Genomic DNA, 15875 nt, shown 5'->3' on the forward strand with positions numbered 1-15875 from the left:
CTCTGAATTTTCAACAAACACTATGATGTTTTTTGTCCAAGTTCACGTTTTCCTTAATTGAAGTAGGAATGCCAAACCTCTTGACAATGTTCACATTTACTTGGCTGTCAATTCATCTCAGATTGACTGTTTTTAAAATGTTACCCTTCCCTGATGTTAGGTAATATTCTAAAATACAACATATGTTTCCCTAAAAAAAAACCTCAAAATATAGCCATCAATAACTAAACTGAACCTGGCAACAAAAGTGAGTACACCCCAAAATCACTGAACCGCTATATGTCGAAACAAAGTACTGCTTGTCATTATCCCTCCAAAATACCACGTGACTTGTTACTCTTAATAGGTCTCAGGTATGAATAGGGTGCAAGTGTGTTCAATTTGTAGTAAACTGTGTCACCAAAACTCCCAATATAGCACACCATGGCAAGGAAATCTCTGGGAACCTTAAAAAAATAATTTGTGGCACTAATGGTACAAGATGATTGCCAACACCCTGAAGTCTAACTGCAGTACAGTGTTCAAGATCCTCCAGAGTTTAAAAAAAAAATAAGAATGCACTCACTACAGGACTCTTGTTGGATGTCCAAAGAAGCTGAGTGATCGTACACAGCGTCACATTCAAATACTATTTAGGAAAGATATCCCGTGCGCCCGGTCCAAATTGTCCCTAGGTGTGAATGAGCGAGCGAGTTGTTTGTCCCTGTGTGCCCTGCGATTGGCTGGCAACCAGTTCAGGGTGTCCCTTGCCCACTGCCCGATGATTGCTGGGATGGGCTCCAGCCCCCCCGCGACCCTACTGAGGATAAGCGGTGCAGCTAATGAGATGAGATGAGATGAGGCGCAGGAGTGCTGTCAGCATTGCTGCACACATTGAAGAGGTGGAGGGTGACCTTGAAGAACCATGCCCCTCAGGAACTTTCACTTGACAGTGTATTCACTTTTGTTGCAAAGGGGTTAAGTTATTGATAGCTAGCTATATTTTGAGTTTTTTTAGGGTTAAAATTAATTTACACTGGTATAAAAGCTTTACACTGACTATGTTTCATTATATCAAAGCGATGTTTCTTCTGTGTTGTTCTTCTGAGCACTATAATGAAATCACCGCTGAAATGTGAGGGTTTTTACCCACTTTTGTGACATGCTGTAACTTCACAATTATCAATAAAGCTTCGGTGACGCAAAAAAGGCTGACGTCACCCAAATCAGAAGTAACATGCCAGGAAATACACAGCAGCCATCTTTCTAAGGTCAATTCTTCGGCGCAAGGTACTCTATCAAAACCACAACCTCAAGTATAGAATATATAAATTTAAATCGCTATATTTTAGCCATAGAGCGAAAACGGGCGTGTGTGTTGTGTTTGGGGAATAGTTCGTTTTCTTCTCGCATTCTTTGTGTTTGGCGCTTCTCTAAATAGCTTCAGAAAGTTTGCTGGGCCAGGTGAGAACGAAGTGAACGTTCTATGCAATGAAAAACCGGATTTCAATTATATTTATTTAGTTTCTTTGTCGTTGGGCGAATGTGATTAGATGGAGGTCTTGTTATTTGTTTAGCATAAAAAGCTACGTATACACTGCGCATGCGTGTCTATTTCCTTTCCGGGAACAATTCGTTTTTTCGTGTCGTCACTGATTTGTATGTGTGAGTGTTTTTGGGTAACCTAATTATCTACCATTATTATTTAATTATTTAAAAACTATATAAAACCGTAACCGCTAAAGGGGCATATTTGTTTGTATTTTTTTAAAGGAACAGTGAGTATAATTTAGTGCTGGGTTGTTAAAAACATGCGGCCCGAATCCGACCTGAGAGACTATGCTGAGAGAAGCACTAGAGAAAAACGAGATGTAACATAAAATATGTCCACTTGATCTCACCAAAGCCAGACTGAGCCATTCCCAAAACAACTGGAGCTGTATTTTCCTTTCTTCTCTCTTATTGTCTCTCTTTTCTGTCTTTATTTTTCTGTCTATTTCTTTCCCTCTCCTTTTTCCTTTTTTTCTGTATTTCTTTCTCTGCCACTCCCTTTATGTTAACCCTTTCTTTCGCCTTTCCTTATGTTCACCTTTTCATGGTAAATGGTCTGCATTTATATCGCGCTTTTCAAGTCAATCAAGACCTCCCAAAGCGCTTTACAATGTGCTTCACACTTACCCATTCACACACGCACTCACACACCAATAGGGAGTCAGCCATGCAAGGCACCTACCTGCTTATTGGGGGCATTAGTAATTCAGTGTCTTACCTCTCCATCTTTCTATCTCACTTTCGCTCTCTATTTTAAGTCTTTTTTTCCATCTTTCTTTGTTTTTCTTCTTTCTTTTGTCTCTCTTTCTCTGTCTGTCTCTCTCTTTTACTCATCCTTCTCTCTGTCTTTCACTCTCTTGTTTCCCTCTTTATATTTTTCTTTTTTTTTTGTGTCTTTTTCCCTTTCTTGCTCAATTTCTCTCAATTTCCCCCCTCTCATTTTTTTCTTTGGTTCTTGCTCTCTTTTTCTTGCCCTTTTTCTGTCTCTTTTCCTCTAGCGCTCCCTCTTGTTCGCTCATTTTCTCTTTCTCCCATTATTTGTCTTTCTATAGTTTTCTTTTTTCCCTCTTTTTCTCTCACCCTTTCTTTCTCCCTTCCTCTTTCTTTCCTTCTGTCTTTCTTTTACTTGTTCACTTTCTCTCATTCGATCTCTTTCCCTTTTCTCTTTTTTTAATCCCCCCTCTATCTTTCTTACTTTTCCTCTTATCTGCTAGGCGCGAGAAGGTTTGTTTTTCCCTACCACGCGGCCTCCGAGCTAAAATAAGTTTGACACCCGATTTAGCGCCTCCTAGTGCTAATAAAAACTTGATTCGTTAAAAAAGAGACGAAATGATATACGCAAAAAAACTCATGAACCATCATAAAAAAGTGTGTTTTCCAAAAAGCAGTAGGTTGAGAAATGTATCTTCATTTTCCATTAAATGAGCCTCTCCATTACGGCACTTAATAGAGTCATAGTGTTCATTCAATGCTCTGTTGCTTCGTCTTTGTCCATTCCAGATGCCCAGACACTGTTCGGCTGGCGGCTGCAAATCCCGTGACAACCGTGACGCTCGTAATGCCGGCATCACATTCCACAAGTAATAATAAAGCATTGTCTACATGTTGTTTTTTTTCAGTGTTGCATCATTAAGTTTCATATTAACCTTTTTATGACGCCGTTCACTAGATTGCCCCTGGAAGCCTCCCGTCGCAAGCTCTGGATCAGCAACTCCCAACGTGCCGATTCTTGGGACCCCCGCACCAATTTTGTCTACTTTTGCTCCAAGCATTTTACGCCGGAGAGCTTTGAGGTTGCTAGTTGCAGGTCTGTGAATAGAATCATAGATTTTTTTTAATGACGTGTTTGCGTGGTTGGTTTTGAGTGATACAGTGCCTTGTTAAAGTATCGGCCCCACAAGATTTATTTGACAGCTTGCCATATTTCAGGATTCAAACTTAGATAAAAACACTATCGCGTCAAGAAACCAAATGTAGTCAACATTTCATCCTGTGCTATAAATGATAACGTTAAAAAATGTTGGCCCCCTTTGAGTAAATACCTTGTACGACCTCGTTTTGCTGGGATCACAGCCAACAGTCTTTTTGCGTACACAGAAATATTATATAAATATTATGCAACAGAAATATTTGCACATTCTTTCTTATGAAACAACTCAAGTTCCTTAAAGTTTAATGGTGATCGTTTGTGCACGGCATTTTTCAGATATTTCCACAAATGCTCTGTAGCAGGGGTCGGGAACCTATGGCTCTTTCTATGAATATCTATGGCTCAGAGACAAATTTGATTGCATGCAAAATTTCTCCATCTTGTTCGAAACTTGAGTCGTTCATACTATTCAGGTACACGCAAATCCAATCCAAAGCTAAGTGTCCGATGTTACTTCGCAGTATATATAGGGCACGTTTTTCACTACAATTTACAGTCAAGGTGTCACACAAAAAAGGGGGGAAAAAACTCGTTTTGGCTGTACAACGCTAAAGAATCCTTTATATAAAAGTTCACTATATAATCTGTGTTCAGTGTTCAGATACCTTATGATGAATCCACAGAACACACTGTAAATACGCCAAAACACCGGAAGAGAACTTAGTCTTTTGATTGGGTGAGTGGGAGGGATGGGTGGAGCCATGCAAGAAGCGCAAGCACTCCCTCCCATCTCTCGCCCTACGCCATCTGCGCCAAAAGTGAGCTCATCAGGCTCCCGATTTGCAGAATGTTGTGACGTTTTTACACAATAACTGCTTGCATCTGGTTTTGAAACCAATATGTATGAAAAAAAGGGTCAAAAGGAGTTTAACCGATCTTGAGTAATTTCAAGAAAGAGACAAGTTTAAAGTGGTATGTTTGTTGATTTTGGGACAGGGGCTCTGGCATTATTCTCTTCATATTTTTTATCAAATCATCAAAAATAAATGTGCTGAAGACTAAGCTTTTGTCTGGGGTGCGGGTTTAGCAATTTTGTAAATTTGTCTCATGATATACAGGGAGTGCAGAATTATTAGGCAAGTTGTATTTTTGATTATTAATTTTATTATTGAACAACAACCATGTTCTTAATGAACCCAAAAGTATCATTAATATCAAAGCTGAATATTTTGGAAGCTGGAGTGGGGCTTTTTTAGTTTTAGCTATTTTAGGAGGATATCTGTGTGTGCAGGTGACTATTACTGTGCATAATTATTAGGCAACTTAACAAAAAACAAATGTATACCCATTTCAATTATTTATTTTCATCAGGGAAACCAATATAACAGCTCAACATTCACAAATATACATTTCTGACATTCAAAAACAAAACAAAAACAAATCAGTGACCAATATAGCCACCTTTCTTTGCAAGGATACTCAAAAGCCTGCCATCCATGGATTCTGTCAGTGCTTTGATCTGTTCACGATCAACATTGCGTGCAGCAGCAACCACAGCGTCCCAGACACTGTTCAGAGAGGTGTACTGTTTTCCCTCCTTGTAAATCTTACATTTGATGAGGGACCACAGGTTCTCTATGGGGTTCGGATCAGGTGAACAAGGAGGCCATGTCATTAGTTTTTCTTCTTTTAGACCCTTTCTTGCCAGCCACGCTGTGGAGTACTTGGATGCGTGTGATGGAGCGTTGTCCTGCATGAAAATCATGTTTTTCTTGAAGGATGCGGACTTCTTCCTGTACCACTGCTTGAAGAAGGTGTCTTCCAGAAACTGGCAGTAGGACTGGGAGTTGAGCTTGAGTCCATCCTCAACCCGAAAAGGCCCCACAAGCTCATCTTTGATGATACCAGCCCATACCAGTACCCCACCTCCACCTTGCTGGCGTCTGAGGCGGACTGGAGCTCTCTGCCCTTTACCGATCCAGCCACGGGCCCATCCATCTGGCCCATCAAGACTCACTCTCATTTCATCAGTCCATAAAACCTTAGAAAAATCTGTCTTGAGATTTTTCTTGGCCCAGTCTTGACGTTTCAGCTTGTGTGTCTTGTTCAGTGGTGGTCGTTTTTCAGCCTTTCTTACCTTGGCCATGTCTCTGAGTATTGCACACCTTGTGCTTTTGGGCACTCCAGTGATGTTGCAGCTCTGAAATATGGCAAAACTGGTGGCAAGTGGCATCTTGGCAGTTGTACGCTTGATTTTTCTCAGTTCACGGGCAGTTATTTTGCGCCTTGGTTTTTCTACACGCTTCTTGCGACCCTGTTGACTATTTTGAATGTAACGCTTGATTGTTCGATGATCACGCTTCAGAAGCTTGGCAATTTTAAGAGTGCTGCATCCCTCTGCAAGATATCTCACTATTTTTGACTTTTCAGAGCCTGTCAAGTCCCTCTTCTGACCCATTTTGCCAAAGGAAAGGAAGTTGCCTAATAATTATGCACACCTGATATAGGGTGTTGATGTCATTAGACCACACCCCTTCTCATTACAGAGATGCACATCACCTGATATGCTTAATTGGTAGTAGGCTTTCGAGCCTATACAGCTTGGAGTAAGACAACATGCATAAAGAGGATGATGTGGTCAAAATACTCATTTGCCTAATAATTCTGCACTCCCTGTATGGTGTGGCTCTTTCCCAAAATAAAATTAATATTTTTTGCTTTTATGGCTCTTTGAGTCAAAAAGGTTCCCGACCCCTGCTCTGTAGGATTGAGGTCTGATCTTTGGCTTGGCCATTTTAACACCTTTATGTTGTTAGTTTTAGACCAGTTTGGCTGCGGCTGCATCGGCTCGCTACAGTTTAACTGTACGGGTCAGGTGTATCGACATTTCGTTCTGTGTGCATAGTTACAAAGAACGACAATAAAAGTAAATTCTATTCTAGTTTTAGACCAATCCCTATTTTACTTTATGTTTAGGATCATTGTCCTGTTGGAAGGTGAACCTGCGCCCCATTCTCAGGTCTCTTGCAGACTCCTAACTGATTTTCTGCCAGAATGGCTCTGTGTTGGCTCCATCCATCTTCCCATCAACTCTTACAATCATCCCCATCCGCGCTGAAAAATCTAACCTCGGGGCATGATGGTGCCACCTCCATGTTTGACAGTGGGGAGGGTGTCTTTAGGGTGATGTCGCACTGTTACTCTTATGGGAAACCTAATTCTTTGCATTCAGCTAAAAAATGTTCCATTTGGTCTCATCTGACCACAGCACCTTGTTCCGCCTGTTATTTGTGTATCACATGTGGCTTCTTGCAAACGGCAAACATGCCTTTTTATGGTATTTTTTTGAAACGAGCTTTTCTCTTGTCACTTTTCCATTAAAGGCAGATATGTAAAGAGTACGACTAATAGTTGTCTTATGCACAGATTGTCCCACCTTAGCTGGGTATGTCTGTAAGTGATTCAACGTTTTAAAGATTGTGAGATATACACGATAAAAACTCTCTGTTGGCAGAATTACTCAGATGAAAACACTCATTTCGGTTTTAACTTTCCTCGCGATTGGAACGTGGCCGACCGAGCAGCCATCTTCCCACAATTCCCGTCCGTACACGCCCCACCCGGTCAGAAGGCGTGGTTTATTTTGACACATAAGCAGGAAATCAAGTCACACATAAGCGCGTCTTCACAATAAAATGAAATACAATTGAGAAACGTATTTACAAAGAAAATGGAATTAGACTGATCTTTGAAACGTGACCATGTGTATGTTTGTGATGATAGTTTTTATATTCCTAAATATAAAAACAGGTTAATTCCTTAGCATAGAAGTCTGAGAAATGCACATCCAAAAACAGTCAACTTTACAAGATCAACTTGGTTGCTTCTCTGCTTAGTTTTCTCCTTGTTTGGGCCGAAAGTTTTGACTGACGACCATGTCTTGGTCGGTGTGGAGTCAGTTGGCTGAGTGGAGAGAACATGGAGACAATATTTTTGCAACACCTACTTTTAAGATTTTTCTTTGTAAATATAATATAAAAGGTTAAAATAATTTGGTTTTACTTCACGATTGTGTCTCACATGTTGTTTATTCTTGGAAAATATATATATTTTTATGTTTTTTTTTAGCTTTAAGATTGATACCTGAAAGGTCACAATATGACAAAAGCTTATTTGGGGTGAGGGAGGTCTCAATACTTTAGCTTGACAATGTTTAATAATGGGCCATGAGGTTGTAGTGAGTTATGCACTGTTCAACCGTTTTGCTAAAACACAATTTTGCTGTAATCAAATTCTTGTTTTGGGTGCTTTTTAGTGGAATCAGAAGACTGAGAGATGATGCGTTTCCCACAGTGTTTAATTCCTTGTACGCAAATGGATTTGGCAGCCATCCTGAAACCGGAACAAAGTTGGGGTAGGAGACTTAACAACTTCATGAATGAAAATTATCCTCATGATTGATCTTGTACAAAAATGTGTGTCTAAAGCTAGAAAGTAACCTATTAAGTACCGTAAATTCCGGACTATAAAGTGTATCTGATTAAAAGCCGCACTAGGAAATTTAAGGAAGAACGTTAACTTTGTTTTTGTACAAGCTGCACCAAATTTTAGACCGTGGGCTTAAACAGCCATAAAATAGAACTCATTCACGTCCATTTTTAGTATTTCTAAAACATTAAGGGGGAAATGTCTCGTACAGAAAAGTAACACATGCCTTGATAAAGTCACTCAGGCTGTGTCTGCAGCTGTCAATCTTAATAAACTAGCGCAGCAGTCCATATTAACTAAATCGGAATTAACATATATGCAGGAGTGCGGCAAAAACATTACATTCTCAAAACAAAACTCAATGTAAAAAAAAAAAGCCAGAAAAAAACTCAAAAGTTTGTACAATCACTGCTTCATGTACACACCCAGAGCCATGTGGCTGCTCTTAAGCTCTCCCATCCCTTGCACATGACGTGATAGAAATCAGACCAAATATTGCTACTATTGCATTAAAAAAGTGATTATATTGTACATGCTTGGATTATTTCCAACGAGTAGTGTCGGCAGATTGAATATTTTGGTGTGGCAGCAAGTGACTAGTTATCAGGTATATTTTTTCTAATAGGCAGAGAACTGTAAAGTCATATTAGACTGTTATTAGTCCGATTAACGTCAGTCCGATAAGTATTGCTTACCCCTCCGTATTGAATAACTAGTGACCGCTTTTGTAATGATTTTTTTTAAATGGCAGTAACAGTACTTGATTCCCTCTTTACCATTTTGACATGTACGCAAGAAATGGCAGCGCTTAAGATCAGTCAATGTATTTCAGGCTTTTGTGATTGTTTTGACTTCTGGATTTTAGTCAGTTCAGTACATTGACTTTTTTTGAGAATGTTTTTTTTCTGCGTTTATATCAATGCCAATTTAATTGATTAATTAGCTTGTAGTCCAGAATTTAAGATAAGTCTTTTGGTGTTCACCAATTTACCTGGTGTATTGTTCTCTAATTGTGTTATTTCTTTAAAATCAACTTCACATCTCATCCATGTTGTTTGTTGTGACATTTCTTTGCTCCGTGCTTTTGGAACATTGTAGAAATGGACTCGATTCAGGAGAACAAAGGACTGTCAAGTCTCAAAATCCAGAAGAAACCACTGTTAAACCTTCACTTCAGGTCAAGGAGACTAACAAGGAGCCACCTGGTTCTTCCGAAGAGACTGAGATCGACAGTGTGCAACCACCTTCTGGGAAGTCCCCATCACCTGCACTCGAACCCCACGCAGTTTCGCCTTCATGTTACATGCGCCGCTTGCCTCCACCGCCGGGTTCCTACCTCCCGAAAGAGCACAGCTACGCTCAGCTCTTCCCCCTGCTGTGGCGGAAGCGCTACAACAAGGCCCTGGACTACTTAGAGAAGACTATGAGGCAGTTGCACGCTGCCCGGCGCCGGGAGACCCGACTCCGGGGGTCCCTGCTCAAGTTGCGCGACAGGCAGATGAAAATGCAAGTCATCGACTTGGCAGGCAGCGGAAGGGATGCAGACAAGTACTGCTCTTACTGCGGAAGAGGGTGCAAAAGCCCGCAAACGGAACAAAGTGGAGAACTGATGCTCTGTGAAGACTCGGCGTTGTCTCCTGAGAAGGACTTCACAGAACAAATTCACTCGGAAAATTCTCCTAATTTCACGTTTCAAGCTACGCAGCAGTTGCCATTTTCTCGTTGTGACTTCAAAAGAAAGTCTCAACAACAGGACCCACCGCAGTCCTTGATTTGGATACAAGGCACACCCGAGGCGCAGTTCTTTCTGGTTCCCGTTACTTCAGAAAAACGGTTCCAGAGTTATGTGACCCTAAAGAGCGTTGACAGCCCAGTCCTGGTGTCCGAAGCAGGATTTCAGAATTCGGCCGCTCCGATCGCAAGGGAAAGCCAGGAGGATCTAGACCTTGACGATGCGTCACTGGGTGAATTGAGTGAAGACGTTAAAGAGAAACTGAAAGAACACTTGGAGGGCTTTCACTTGCAGCTCAGCAACGAGTTTGCCAACTAATAAAAATTCCAATTTTTATAAATAATAGTACAACTGTATTCAAAACTTGTTTTTATTTAGAACCCCTTACCAAAAATATAACATAAATGTATTTATTACAGTACATTTTGGTTAGTAGTTACTGGAAGCCAATATTAGCTACCCACACAAATTGCACTTTGAACAGGGTTTCATCCGGGTGCTTCAAATCCTTGAAAATACTTCAAATTGAATGTTGTGTTTTCAAATATTGGAAAGTGTTTGAATTTGGGTAAAAGGCCTGTAAATGCTGGAATTTGTTTCACATCAAGTCTGCTTAAAAATGACGCTGGCACTCCTCCGGTGGCTTCAATTTGCCATTGCATTTGTTCTTCCCTCGTGATTAATTGCAGCTGGCATTAGTTTGTAAGGCATTGTCTAATGAAGCATCATTGCCCTTATGGGTTGTGCATGCTACACCTAAACAGGGCACTATGAAGTTTATTATAGTGTAAAGTCAAGTCATGTTTATTCGGGATCCCGTCGGATGAGCTTGAGGAGGTGGCTGGGGATAGGGACGTCTAGGCTTTCCTTTTAAGGCTGCTGCCCCCCTGACCTGACCCCGAATAAGCGGAAGATAATGGATGGATGTTTACACACACAGTGTTTAACTCTGCAAAGAAAACTGATTTACTCAAGATCTAAAAAAATCATGTGCCTTGATAAAAGATTAAAAATGGCATATGTAAATCGCAAATGTAAATATGCAGAGTACATTATTCACACCGGATTTCTTCTTTTTTAATGGTACCAGAGAAATTAAAAAATTGGCTTCAAAAGTATTTTTAAAAATGCTTACATTTGGCTCTGTTAGAAGAATCACGTTTTGGATAGTCACATAAAATACCTCACCGAATGAGACGGGTGTTCCCCTGAATATGATTTATACTGAATACTGTACAACTTTTAATCAGGGCGAAATGTCGTCATGACCTCACCCCAAATAATAAGCATTCAAGCCTTCTTTTGGTATAACTTTAAATATTCTCACAAGTGTCTGTTTTTATTTTTAAGCATTGTGAATTTCACTGCAAATTCTCTTGGAAAATCTCAGAGGCAAGACTGGTTCACAGGTTGCATTAAGTTCCCTACCACTAAATTGTCACATTAAAGCCTTCAGTACAGATGCACTTTTGTACATAGTCTGATGGAATTTTCAGACTCCCTTGAGGTCTTTTTTTTTTTTTTTTACTTTTTCGATTCAAAAGGCCACTAATAATATTTTGATGATAGCATCACTGCTATATCGGTATTTATAGGCTCGAACTACTCCAACTTAGTTCATTTCAGACTCTTGAAAAATCATTTAACTTGTATATTTTTTCCACTCACACATCTAACAATGAAGAGCTAATGTATAAAAATTATACTAAGTAGCCTATTCCTATGCTGGTTGTGGATGAATTCTTTTGACTTATTAGATATGAGTGTTTGCAGTATGAAAATGCCTTTGCTTATTTCTAGTGTTCCAACTTGTACACAATCCATCTAGATTCAGAGTCAACAATGGCCACACCTCTCATAATCTTATGTAAACATCAGTGTTTGCTGGTGATTGGAAGTGTAGGGGACGTTTATGTTTTTACTCCCTTACCTACATTGCCAAAGCATTGGCCCCACAAGAACTTTTTGACATATTGCCACTTTCCAGGCTTCAAACTTCTAGATAAAAATCTCTAGATATTTTCTAAAAATCAGCAACATGTGAGATGCAATCGTGGGGAAAACAAATTCATCAAACATTTTAGAATTTCTAACTACCGGTAATAAAAAATTGAAAAGTAGGCTTGAGTTCCTTAAAGTTTGATTGTGATCCACAAATGTTCTGTAGGATTGTGATCTGGATCATTCTAACACCTTTTATATTGTTAGTTCTGAACCGCTGGATTGTATATTTTGCTTTATATATTTGGGTTGGAAGATTAACCTGCGGCCCATTCTCAGTTCAGTGGGGATGGTGTTTTCAGTGTGATGTACAGTATTACTCTTATTCCGAATGTAACGCTTTGCATTCTGCCCAAAAAGTTCAATGTTGGTCTTATCACACCAGAGAACCTTGTTCCACATGTTATTTAAGTTTCCCATGTGGCTTCTGGCAAACACCAAACCGACCTTTTTATGGTATTCTTTCATAAAAAGCTTTCTCCTTGCCACTTTTCCATAAAGAGCAGATTTGTACAGTGTACGACTAATAGTTGTCTTATTTACAGATTGTCCCACCTCAGCTGGGTATACTCAATGTGATAATGGGACTCTTTGTTGCTTCTTTGATCAGTCTTCTCTTTGTTATGGCCAAAATTTAAAGGGACAGCCAGGTCTTGGCAGGTTTGCAGTGTTTTTTTTCCTATCTCCATTCTGATTTTATTACTCCCACAGTGCTCTGGGAGATGTTTAAATCTTGCAAAATCTTTTCCACAACTTTATTTTGTTTGTTCCTTGAAATTCTTAACGCTGTCTGCCTCCTTTCACAGACTTCTGAGCCCATCACAAATGAGATCCATTTACACTGAGACTTAATGACACATGTGCACTCTATTTACCAGCTCGGTAGCCTAGTTAGTAGGGCGCCCGCTCCGAGACTGGGAGGTCGCTGGTTCAAGCCCCGGCCGAGTCATACCTAAGACTTACAACATTGGTACTCATTGCCTCCCTGCTTGGCGCTCGGCATTAAGGGTTGGAATTGGGGGGTTTGGTCACCTAATGACTAAAATGGCTGCGCCCTGTTTGGCTGCGGCTGCATTGGCTCGCTACAGTTTAACTGTATGGGTCACGTGTATCGACATTTCGTTCTGTGTGCATGGTTACAAAGAAAATTCTTCTTTGATTCTATTTGTTATTGTTAGCTATTTAGGTCGACATTGGATCATTTAGAAGTCATTGGGGAACCTATGTAGTCAGTAAGCTGAGCTGGGAGAACAGGGGGCCCATATTTTTGCAACCCCTACTTTTTAATTTTTTTTGTTGTTATTATAGAAAGTTGAAATACTTTGGTTCTACGCTTGTGTCTCACATGTTTTATTTTCAGTATTTTAGCTTTAAGTGTGGGGGTCAATACTTTCGCAAGGCCCGGTTTATTTGTGTGTTATCGAGAAACAATTGACACGTAGGGTGTGGCGGTTGACCCCTTCTTCCCATTTTTGAGCAACCTGAGGTGGGCAGGGGCTTTCTCTGCTGATCCCCTCCTCCCTCTCGACACAGTGTTCAGATAATATTGAGGAGCACACGACCTTGACACCCCCCCAAGGACATCATCTTTTGATGAATGCTCCACATCTGCTTCTAAAATCCCCCTCCAAAATAAATTCTTGTGTTGATTTGAAGCAGAATGTGGAGCGGCCCCCCTCACTCACACAAACTTCCACACCCCAGCGACGGCCTTCGCTCATAAAACCAGATCCAAGGAATGCGGTTGTGCCTGTTTCCTCCTCCTCCTTCCCCTCTTTTACTATCATTTCAAAAGGGTCACACTTCCACTTGAATGCATATTGGAGCTCGTAAAAGAGGGGAAAAAAACTGCAAAAACCAAGTCTGATTGGACGAAAAGCTTACAGATGTGGGCTGTCAGGACCTATGAGGTAGTGATGGGTAGTTTGTGAATAAAACGGCTCTATGAGCTGGCTCTTTGAAGTGTATGACAAAATTGTAATTTAAGGAGTCGGTTCCCTTCGAAACAGTCTTTCTCCTCACTCTTCTCTGTTTCTCTTTTTCTCTCTCACTTTCTCTGTTTTTTCTCTTGATCTCTTCCCTTGTTCTTTCTTGGTTTGTTTCCCTTCTCTTTCTTTGTCTTTCTTTCTTTTCCTCTTTTTCTCACTCACTTTCTCTCTTTCGCTGTCTCCTGTCTTTCTTTCCCCAATCTATTTTTATCTCTGTCTCTCACTTTCTTTCTCTTGCTCTTCATCTTTCTTTTTTATCTCTCACTTTGTCTCTTTATCTCCCCTTTTCTGTCCCCCGCATCTTAAATCTATTCTCGCAATACAGCATGCCCGGTGGAAAAAAACGTCTTGGGCAGTATTCAACAATGAAGGAGGAAATCTTCGAGTGGTTTGAAGCCAAAGTGGATATGGAGTGTATTGGTTTCCGTTTGCAAGCTCTCAAAATTACACGAGTAATATAAGGACCTCACCGCTTCCACAGGGTGGTATTCTTCCATTTCTTTTGTTAAATTGCTTTTTAAAAGGGACAGTATGTATCTTTAGCGCATCCTAATGGTAAAAAAAATATTAAAAAGACAAAATTGATTTGCACAATGAGCAAACATTTATGAACTAGTTTGTAAACGTTCTTTAAACTACAGTTAAGACATTAGCATTTATTTGACATAAGATGATCCTCACCTCAAGGGAACTGACATAATTGGCTGCCATCTTGCAACCAAGGCTACCCTTTTTCTTTCTTTTGCACACAATTCTAAGTTCTATTTTTGTTATTTTTCTCTTTTTTACTTTTTAATTTCCTTATCCGTTGTCTGTTTTCTTTTTAATGTTGCCAATTTTTCTGGCTTTTTGCTCTCTCAAGTTTTTCTTTTTTTCCCTTTCACTTTTGTCTTATCTTTTTTTTTAATTATTCTCTCGTTTTCATATTTTTCTTTTTTCTTTCCTTTTTACTTTTACCAGTTTTCTTTGTTTGCGAAAGGATAGGCAAAAAAGTGAGTGATGTAAAATAATGTCGTGTTTTGGTCACTTTGAGGATTCGTAGTAGTAGTTTTTATTCCTTCTCATCCTTTTTAACACTCGTTTTAATGGAATTACATTTGAAATAAAGTCTTGAGTAAAGGTAACTACTTTTTCCAGTAACGCACCCAACATCTGCGATTTTAGGTTCACAGGTTAAGCACCCAGAGTGTCTGGCTAATTCAATGTTTCTCTCTTTTACCCTCACTACACCGAAGCCTCCACAGACTCCGTCGCCATGCCGCAAGTGACACTGACCGAGCAAAAGACCGGGAAGGGACTGAACTATTTCTAGGCAGTGGAGTATTTATAACGCTACGTTGTTCACATTTTTGTTTTGTTTTCCTTTTTTTTGTTTTATCCAGAATTTTTTATCGTATTTAATCCCATCCTGTCCTTAAGTAAAGGATGGGTGCATAGTTTGAGGAATACTTAGAAAGTATCAAATTAAATATTCTATCTACGTGTTACCAATGAGTGCAGAGGGAAGGACTGATTTCACGCGCATGCTCACATTTTTCTTTTATTCTAGCATGAAAATGGTGAGAGTAAGAAAAGGACGGATTAGAATACAGTCCAAATCCCAACCCAAAACCCAATGAAGTTGCAAAAAAGAAGATTTGTGTATATAAGAACCGCTTGCGCGTGCAAGCAGCTCGGCAGAGGCTGCAACGATGATTTCAGCCAGAAGATGGCGTCAGCAAATGGAACATTTTGAAGTTACTGACACCCCCTTTGAGGAAAAGAGTTTTAGGTTAAGCCAAGGCATTTTTATTTGTTTAGCCCTTGGTCACAAGGAGTTTCAAAGGGCTGCACAGACTATTATGACATCATTCCCTGATCTAAAACCTACACGGGGGGAAGGAAAAACTCAAATACCTCAACATGAGGAAAATGCCGAAACCTTGGGAACGGACCACACATGAGGTCACTCCCCTTCCAAGAGGACCAGGCTGCAATGGATGTTGCATGAACAAACAATGAAATAAGAAGTAATTAAAGTGTAATTTAAATTTTTAACGAATAAAAAGGGGGGGAGTCTTAGGGTTATTGTTCTATCTTCGTTACTCATTATCCATTATCCGTTATCGTTCAGTTCATAATACGCTACAAAGCTACAAAGCCTAGGAGCCAGGACACTTACTCTCAGCCAAAAGGCCAAGCTAAGGTCCTAGCCCTAAAGTCTTGCTGCGATCATTGCGAATGCTACCGGGCCGATGCGTGGAGTGAACAGAGCAAGATCTTATTC

General features: G+C 40.1%; 1 protein-coding gene across 4 annotated transcripts; it reads left to right on the forward strand.

The window, feature by feature from the left end:
- Window positions 1-1169: 1169 nt before the first annotated feature.
- Window positions 1170-10464, forward strand: LOC148371245 (THAP domain-containing protein 7-like). 4 transcript variants are annotated; one of them, XM_088329211.1, is made up of 5 exons: window positions 1170-1269; window positions 3031-3110; window positions 3200-3337; window positions 7716-7814; window positions 8987-10462. In XM_088329211.1, exons 2-5 carry the CDS (start codon window positions 3031-3033, stop codon window positions 9936-9938), a joined length of 1269 nt encoding a protein of 422 aa, XP_088185337.1. In that variant the 5' UTR covers window positions 1170-1269; the 3' UTR covers window positions 9939-10462. The 4 variants fall into 4 exon arrangements, with proteins under 4 accessions (XP_088185337.1, XP_088185340.1, XP_088185338.1 ...); XM_088329214.1 differs by lacking the exon at window positions 1170-1269 and adding an exon at window positions 1290-1443 and having other exon boundaries at window positions 8987-10464; XM_088329212.1 differs by lacking the exon at window positions 1170-1269 and adding an exon at window positions 1594-1644 and having other exon boundaries at window positions 8987-10464.
- Window positions 10465-15875: the final 5411 nt, after the last annotated feature.

Source organism: Urocampus carinirostris, chromosome 2 (genome assembly GCF_059441175.1).
Source record: "Urocampus carinirostris isolate Australia breed hairy pipefish chromosome 2, RoL_Ucar_1.0, whole genome shotgun sequence".
NCBI classification, from domain to species: Eukaryota; Metazoa; Chordata; class Actinopteri; order Syngnathiformes; family Syngnathidae; genus Urocampus; species Urocampus carinirostris.

Coding starts and splice junctions, on each gene's coding strand:
- LOC148371245 (XM_088329211.1), top strand. CDS start 3,031: ATGCCCAGACACTGTTCGGCTGGCGGCTGCAAATCCCGTGACAACCGT. Junction 3,111..3,199: donor GCCGGCATCACATTCCACAA/GTAATAATAAAG, acceptor GCCGTTCACTAG/ATTGCCCCTGGAAGCCTCCC. Junction 7,815..8,986: donor GAAACCGGAACAAAGTTGGG/GTAGGAGACTTA, acceptor GGAACATTGTAG/AAATGGACTCGATTCAGGAG.